We start from the raw sequence: 8,448 nt of genomic DNA on the forward strand, positions 1-8,448 counted from the left end.
CATTTTGAAGAACTATCATCTTTAGGAAATAAAATGTTCAGGTGAACTGATGCAGTTGGTTTGGTGTAACTGAATTAGACTACTTATTGCCATTCATAAACCTTCAGGAGCGTCGAGTGGCAGCCAAACAGCTGGAGATGCAAAATAAACTCTGGGTGAAGGATGAGAAACTGAAACAACTGAAGGCTATCGTTACTGAGCCCAAAACCGAAAAGCCAGAGAGGCCCTCTCGGGAGCGCGATCGAGAAAAAGTGACTCAGAGATCTGTTTCTCCATCACCCATACCTGTAAGTTGTTTGTAGTTGTGTTGTGTAGTAACTTCATAGTACTAGAGAAGATTTGTTCAGATTAGCTGACTATTTCTATGAGAATCAACTAGCTGACTATTACCATGAGAATCAATTTTTTTGTTTTAAATTTATTATATTTCTCAAATTTCTATTTATACTTAAAAATTTAGTATAAACACAAATTTAGTGTAAAATTAGTAATTCAGAACAAAAATTGTCTTAAAAAAAGACAAGTTATAAATTATGTCTTCATGAGCTAAAATTATAGCAAAGTAATGAATTGTTTCTCAGTTTTTCAACTCTTGCTCATTAATTTCTCTTCAATTTTTTTAGCTTTCTAGTAACTATATTGCTCAGATTTCCAACGGCCAGCAACTCATGAGTCAACAGCTTCATAGGCGCTCTAACTCTTGCAGCAGCATTTCTGTAGCTTCCTGTATTTCGGAATGGGAGCAGAAAATACCTCCGTACAACACACCTCTCAATGTCACATCTATTGCGAGGCGTAGGCAGCAGGAGCCAGGACAAAGTAAAACTTGTATCGTGTCAGACAGAAGGCGAGGGATGTACTGGAATGAAGGCAGGGAGGTGGTTCCTTCGTTGAGAAATGAGATAGAAGTAGAAGAGGATCACTGCAGCAGGGTTAGTGCCAGTTATCATTTTAAAGCATTGTAGCAATAGATTTTAATGTTGTGTGTTTTTATAACTTGGTTCTGAAAGTTCACTGGAATGATGGGTGAGCTCTAATATATAAGCAAGGTCTGATTTTTCTGTTAGTTTGAAAGATCAGATCACCCTGAAACTGAGGCCTAGCTCTTCATCTGAAAAAGCCTAGCTGCATTTGGCACAGAAAGTGCCTCGTGTTCAGTGAACACGTGCTCTTCAGCTGCATGAACTGATAAGCAAAATCCACAGAATCAGTGAGTGTCTTAGAACACATTTTCCATTCTTTTCTTGTGGCTTTTCTTCCTCAAATTGGAGTTTTTACGTTTTTTTTAATTTCCATTTTTAAAACTGCTTTCCCGGACTTTTATTTTAAAAAAATAGATATGTAAATATTTTTTTTTCTTCAGCCTTTGACAGTAAGTCATAGACTTTGTGTCTTACACACATAACCACAGTCTTCATCACACCTGAGAAAGTTAGTGGTGTCCCAATAATGGCTTTTCATTTTTCAAACCTTGGTCCTATCAAAGTGAATACATTATATGTGGTTATTATCTCTTTAATCTTTTTAATATAAAATAGTCCATCCTCCCCCTTTTTTAAATTTTCATGATACTATTTTTGAGGAGCCCAGGCCAGTTGTTTTATAACTGCCAAAGGAAGATTTACATGTCCAATAAATTGCTTTTAATCTCAAGGCCTTTGTCTCAATTTAGAAGGGCTCTGCCTCATTCAAGGTTGTTTAAACAAATTCATGTTTATATTTTCTTTTTAAAGATTAAGGTAAAATTTTCCTCTGAATCTGAGTAAGTTGGCAAAGTTAATATTGTGAATCTACATTTAGTAAAATTTTAATATATCTAAGAATTTTTCTTTAAATAATTTAATTTATAGTAAATATTTGCTTTAGATTTTGTTATTGTATAATTTAGGGTACAGAACATATTTCATTTAGGTGGCCTGCATTCCTGATTATTAAGGGATAATGATGAATTACAAGGTATTTACCAAAGGCAACAGATAAGTCTAAAGTTGCTTAAGCTTCTTTACTTTGCAGATTTTGCTTTAAATCTTTTTGGGGAGCAAATTATATGGTGACTGGTCTTTCTGATCAACTCTAATAAATCCTCCTTATTTCATGCAAATTTATAGACTGGAAAACTATTCAAGGCCTCCTTATGCCTGGTCAACATTAACATAGTATCTAATGTGGCTATGAGGTATTTAAGAGAATTTACTAGAGATCCTTTAACTTCTTTTGAAATCAAAATCTCTTTAGAAGTGCAGCAGAATACACATCTAGGTTTGTTGGTCAAAAATTATGTCAAGGTGAACTCAATTTATATACTTCAGTGAGGAAGAAAGCTTAAATATTTTGTATTTCATAAATGACAGTAGAGTGTAAGTAAGGACAGTCATCTTTCCAAAGTTTGTTTCACAGTGTCTCTGTTGCTAAATGTGTTTGAGAAAACTATCACCTTTGCTAAATGGTAGGTCATGAGAACCTCTTTCTTCCTCATTCAGCATTAAGCCATTTAAGAATGGGACGTTTCCTGCTTGTTGTGAGGCCTGGGTATCCTTAGTGGCAAATGCTGTTGCCCATGTTTTGGTGTCATGATTTTGTCACTGATGCATTGTTTCTTATAATTGTACAGGGGAGATACTTCAGTTCTCCAAATACACATTTTAAATTAGGTGTCCATACTTGACCGGTTTTGAAGGATTTGGCCTGTGACAGACCCTTTCATTTGCTTTCAGTTTTGCAAACAAAAACTTTGCAAAGTTACAAAGAAACTATTAACTATGTTCTGTATGTGATTTTTCCCCCCACCCTTAGGTTGACTGTGCTAAACTTAACTTTCCTAAATTTATATAACGTTTTACTGGAAGTATCTAGTTTTTTATTGCATGATAAGAGACTGATTTGATAGTGAATTCTTTATCTGGTTCTTGGAACCTTTAGGAAATGTTTGTGAACTTTTCATAAAGTTATGTTCTGGGATTTTTAAAAGTTTGCAGAAGTACTTTATTTACATTCTTTTAATCATTTTATACACAGGGTTCTTAAAATACTTTGTTTTTTAGCATGTATTTACTATACAGCTCCATCAGCTTTTGCTGGGGGGAGAGGTCTGTTTTTTTAATAGGAGTATTTTCTCTTTTGTTTAGAGGCCTATGATGTGTTTAGGGCTTTTACTGATCTTTTTGAAGCTTTTAACATAGTTGTGGACCTAACAGATTACTTCACAATAGCGGGAACAAATACTGGTTTTTGATCAAGAATGAAAAAATGAATTATTTGTCCTAAACATCACCTACACAGGAAAGACTAGCAGCATTACCAGAACTTTCCCTTCTACTCTTTGTTGAAAGGGAAGATCTCTAGTAGAATATATACTACATACATAAACTGGTATTTAAAGATGTTTGTTGGTTTTGTGTCTACATACAAAGATTCATGCATTTGTTTTCATACTGTCACCAACTAAAGTAGCCAAAACTGCTGCACTTCTAATAGTACCCTGAAATTAATTCTGGGTTATGCTTGTTTCTTGATTCCTCTCTCAATCTGATCAGAACGCACCACCAATTCGTCTGCGACACAGACGATCACGCTCTGCGGGAGACAGATGGGTAGATCATAAGCCTGCCACTAACCTGCAAACTGAGACAGTCATGCAGCCACATGTCCCCCGAGCCATCACTGTGTCTGTTGCAAATGAAAAGGCACTAGCTAAGTGTGAGAAGTACATGCTGACACACCAGGAACTAGCCTCCGATGGGGAGATTGAAACTAAGCTAATTAAGGTAAAAATTTACACAAGAGAAGGAAATATTCAAAAAACAAGAAACCATTTACTCTTCTGTTCCTTTGACACATAGACAGTGTCAACTAGAAGAGAAATGGGTATTTGATAAAACTTTTTTTTTTGTTAGAAAACTCAAGTTACTCCTTGGGTTTGAATCTGCTAAATTGGAACTAAATCTGCTAAATGTGTTTGTTAGAGGAACTCCAGATATATACTTTTAATTAATGTGCGTTTTGTTTTAAATCAAACAAAGAACTCCTGCCTTTGCTTAAGAGTACTATCATTGGAGGGAATTCCTTGGCAGTCCAGTGGTTAAGACTGCTGTCACTGCCAAGGACCCAGGTTCAATTCCTGGTCTGGGAACTAAGATCTCGCGAGCTGTACATAACAGCCAAAAAAATAAAAAGACTGTCCTGTCACATGTGTATGAGAGAAGGGGAACATCCAAAGAGGACAGTATATTGCCTTAGAACATTTAGAAATTTGATAGATTGCTTGATCTTTACTGTAGTTTTTAAATTACTGGTTGAATAAAAAGGAATGTTATTTTCTGCAAGTAAGAATGCTATTAATTATACTGCATTGGACTTTTTTTATAGAGACATATGCACACAAATCTTTAAAGTATTTTAAGGTACTGACCCAGCAGTCCAAGCACCATCTGGTTTTGTGGATGGGAGTTTTCATAAAAGTCTTAAAAAATCAGTTTGAAATATATATGTATGTTTATCATTTGGATGTATAAAAGTGTAATGGTGATCTTTTCTCCTGGCTGTAGGGTGATGTTTATAAAACAAGGGGTGGTGGACAATCCGTCCAGTTTACTGAAATAGAGACTTTAAAACAAGAATCACCAACTAGGTGAGTGAGCATCAAATTGCTTTATTTAGAGGGCTGTAATTTTCTTAGCTGCTCGTTCTTGAGGAACAGACTAGCCTGTAAAAACGTGTCATTAATTCTTTGAAGGAGTATATATGGTATTTCTCTAATATTTTTCCTGTTCTTAGATGTAAAAAATAACTGTTGCGTCGTTCCCTTTTTCTGTAGTCGAAAACGAAGATCATCTACAGTAGCACCTGCCCAGCCAGATGGAACAGAGTCTGAATGGACTGATGTAGAAACAAGGGTAGGAGTGAAATATTTGTAGGGGTGCATTTCTGCTCTGGTCTTACTGGATGGAGCTCTTCACTTCGAAGCCCCTGTCTTTAGTGTAGTGGGTCTATGCCCAAAAATCAAGTAAGAGAGCATCACCTAGAAGAGCAAGAATGTCCATCAAGCTGATGGGAGTCCTCTCAGGAGCAGAACTGTTATTCCTGGGGACAGATTTGAATAAAGAGTGTGGGAAGGTGGGGGCCAGGCTCCAGCCTTTGCCACTCACTTTCTCAAGAACTCTTTCTGATAGAAAATGAGATTACCTGGATGGTCTCTGAAGACCCTCCTACCTCACAGTTTTCCTCTCTGTGGTTTTCTCCCCAGTGCTCTGTGGCTGTGGAGATGAGAGCGGGCTCTCAGCTGGGGCCTGGGTACCAGCACCATGCACAACCCAAGTGAGTACTGACCAAGTGTGGCCTTTCTCTCTGTCTTCCCTCCCCACCACCCCTTCTCCCTACATCCACCTTTTTTTTTCCCTAAGAGGATCTATGTGTTTTTTGGTTACCCTCTGGAATATCTGGGCCCTACTGGCAGACTACAGGAGGCAGTAACAGTGCTGAAAACCCTGGGGGGTTGGATAATAGCAATTAGAGCTGTAAGAACACTCACTCTTTCTTGTTCCTAGTTTGCGAGTGCTCATAAAGCTTTCAGAGGCCTAAGGGAGATCACCTCTAAGGAGGGGAGGCTGGGGTCGGGGTGACAGCTCCTCACATAATTCATTCTTTCCTAACCTGCCTCTTGTTATAGCAAGAAGTGTTCATTAAAATAAAACGGAATGGTGAAATCTGGTAGGGAAAGGAATCACATATTAAAGACATAGCCAAGAGTCTGGCCCATTCTTTTACTATTTTAAGCCCCCTTTTTTCAAGTATCTAACTATACAGGTCCATGTGTCTACTTCTGACACATGTATGTACTCCTTAGGCAATTTGGAAAATCAGATAAAGATGGGAAGTCTAATTAAATACTGGATAAGCATATTTTATTTGCTTTTTTAGAATAACTTTTCCCATGATAAAACAGGAATTCTCTCAAAGCCCTCCTAGAGATTCATTGCAAAACTCAACACTAAATGCTGGCTTTCATTTTAGGCGCAAGAAGCCATGAATTGACAGTTTCAATAACAAAAGAACATTTTCATCATTTGTGTTGGTGATTTCTCCAAAGCAGTGCCTTCTGAAAACCATCTTATAAAACTCCAGCTTTGTTGAAAATCACAGACCTCATGTCATCACACACTGGCCTCCATCAGGGATTCCCCTGTGGCTCCAAAGATATCTAGGATTCTACAAACTTTTTATATTATACACCTTGCCATATTTAATATTAGTAGCAGAGAAAGACCCCTCTTTCTCATTGCTGTATGAACTTTTTTATATTGCTATTTTTTGTATATTTCTTGTATAAACTAATTCATGCATGTGTTTGTCTTGGATAATTAAGGAAAAATATATCTAGATCACGCTTTGCTTTTTATTGTGATTTTCCACCTGCTGTCTGAATATTTCTTAAGGAGTTATAAACAGAACAAATGCTGCTATTGATTAGCTGCGAGAATGCACTTTAGACATATTGGACAATTCAACCTGAGATATCAGACTCGCCAATACTAAAACCATTTTAGGAAGGTGTTTGGAATTTTGTATGTATGTACTTTCTGACATTTAGATATGCCAAAAGAAATGAAATAAAAGCACTAAGAAATATAAGGTTACGAGATGGTAATTTAACACACTCCCAGAACCTGGCATCGTGCTTGTCATTTAGCTGGCAATCATCTTTGGGGGGAATGAAACAAAAGCACTAGAAACTGCTGTCACCATGCTGAGGATACCTGTTTCTGCACGCAAAGAAACAGGTTTGAAAGGGGCTATTTACTCTGCTGAAAACCAGGAATACCCTCCCAGTCCACACAACCCGATGGTGTACTGCAGTCCACAGGCCATCCTTCGTACATAAACTGTTTGACCCGGAATCCTTTTACTTCATTCAACTTAGGGTTTCACGAATAGCACTCAATCTCCAGGTATGAAAATTTTAAATTATTGGTATTATACCTAACTTGCAGGTGCAGATAAAAAGTAGAGGAGCAAGTGATGGCAGCAGCATGGCAGTGTGAGTTCCTTTTCTTCTCCTTTTATTTACAACTATCTGCTTGTTGATGGGCTTCCCTGGTGGCTCAGACAGTAACGACTGCCTGCAATGCAGGAGACCTGGGTTCCATCCCTGAGTCATTCATAACTGAAGTTTCTCTGTACACTACACTGGAACATGCAAAAGATTTCTACCAAAAAGTGCTTCAGAACATAGGTGGGGAGACCTTAGCAGCACTGCGGACCCAAGAGTTCGTGAGCCTGCCTCACCCCCACCTGCTGGGGGGAGGGACGGGAAGCCAGACGGGAGTGTAGAGACCGGAGAGTGTGGGCGGACGGTGCGGGAGAGGGCATCTGTGGGGAACCAGGCAAACGGCGGGGGGACAGAAACCAGTTTGGAGGCCGAAGAGGAGCAGCAACACACTGGGCTTCCACTGCCAGGGACCACAGCCACCTCCCTCAGAGGTCTTAAAGTGACTGCCTCGCTGCCTGGCTGGGCACTGCTGGAGGAACCTGCTTCTTTCCAGCAGCACTAATTCCTCAGGAGCAACTAGTGGGAGTGGGGAGACGGAGACGAGAACAAAGAGCACTGAAGGATCTCACGTCCTGCTGCCTGCCTTGGATTTCAGCGGGAGGTCTGTGCATGGCCCTCCGGGGGGCTTACCGCAGTGGAGGGTTCCCCCTGCCTGCTGTGGAAAGGGGGTGCTAAGCCCACATTGCCCCACTCTGCTGCCAGCTTTTTCTAGGCAGACTTTTTTTTAAACCGGCTCTCCGTAGCATGGCCCTAGAGCCAGCTGAGGTAGAGAAACCAAAAATTGAGCTATGTTGCCACCTTGTGGAGAACAAAAAAAAGGTTTCTAATGGTCAGTGTTGAACTGGAACATCTAACAACTAGAAAGAAAGAGGTGTGCTACTTCAAACTCAGTGGGCAGAGGCACATTTTACCAAACAAAAAAATCACAGTGATATGGAATCCCAAAGAGAAAAACAATAATTCTTCAGCAACTGAATCCACAGGCACAGAATACTGTATCTGATAAAAATTAGAAACAGCTGTGATGAAAGTACAAGAACGCTTAGGCAGTTATTTACCAAATATATTGAGTTTTCAAAAAGAACCAAATTCTTCAGCTGAAGAATTCAATGAATGAGATCAAGAATATGTAGAAAGCTTAGGGAATTAGGCAGATGAAATTTGGGAAAGAATTAGCAACTTGATTCTTAAAAAGTGAAAACCTAAGAGAACTCTCATACGTGATGAGAAAAACAAATGTGAGACTAATGGTCTATCCGAAGGAGCAGAGAGGGAGAGGGGAGCAGAGAATGTGTATTTAAAGAAATAGCTGAGAATTTCCCAAGCCAGGGAGGAAGTTGGACCTAAAAGCCCAATAGGACACACTATTCTCTCAATGCCAAAAGACCTCCAATTACATCAAA

At 39.0% G+C, this 8,448-nt stretch overlaps 1 protein-coding gene across 8 annotated transcripts in view; it reads left to right on the forward strand.

Moving 5' to 3' along the window:
* Positions 1-6,627, forward strand: part of KIF23 (kinesin family member 23) — a 60,081-nt gene extending 53,454 nt beyond the window's left edge. For 4 of the 8 annotated variants that reach the window (XM_027553074.1, XM_027553072.1, XM_027553073.1 and 1 more), the window contains 7 exons: positions 108-287; positions 624-932; positions 3,534-3,764; positions 4,545-4,627; positions 4,814-4,892; positions 5,243-5,313; positions 6,010-6,627. In XM_027553074.1, coding sequence (XP_027408875.1) covers positions 108-287; positions 624-932; positions 3,534-3,764; positions 4,545-4,627; positions 4,814-4,892; positions 5,243-5,313; positions 6,010-6,025 — 969 coding nt within the window. In that variant the 3' untranslated portion in view covers positions 6,026-6,627. The remainder of the gene's footprint in view (positions 1-107; positions 288-623; positions 933-3,533; positions 3,765-4,544; positions 4,628-4,813; positions 4,893-5,242; positions 5,314-6,009) is intronic. The other 4 variants (XM_027553075.1, XM_027553076.1, XM_027553077.1 and 1 more) reach the window with 2 other exon arrangements.
* The last annotated feature ends 1,821 nt before the right edge of the window (positions 6,628-8,448 follow it).

The sequence above is a fragment of the Bos indicus x Bos taurus genome, chromosome 10 (assembly GCF_003369695.1).
Source record: "Bos indicus x Bos taurus breed Angus x Brahman F1 hybrid chromosome 10, Bos_hybrid_MaternalHap_v2.0, whole genome shotgun sequence".
NCBI classification, from domain to species: domain Eukaryota; kingdom Metazoa; phylum Chordata; class Mammalia; order Artiodactyla; family Bovidae; genus Bos; species Bos indicus x Bos taurus.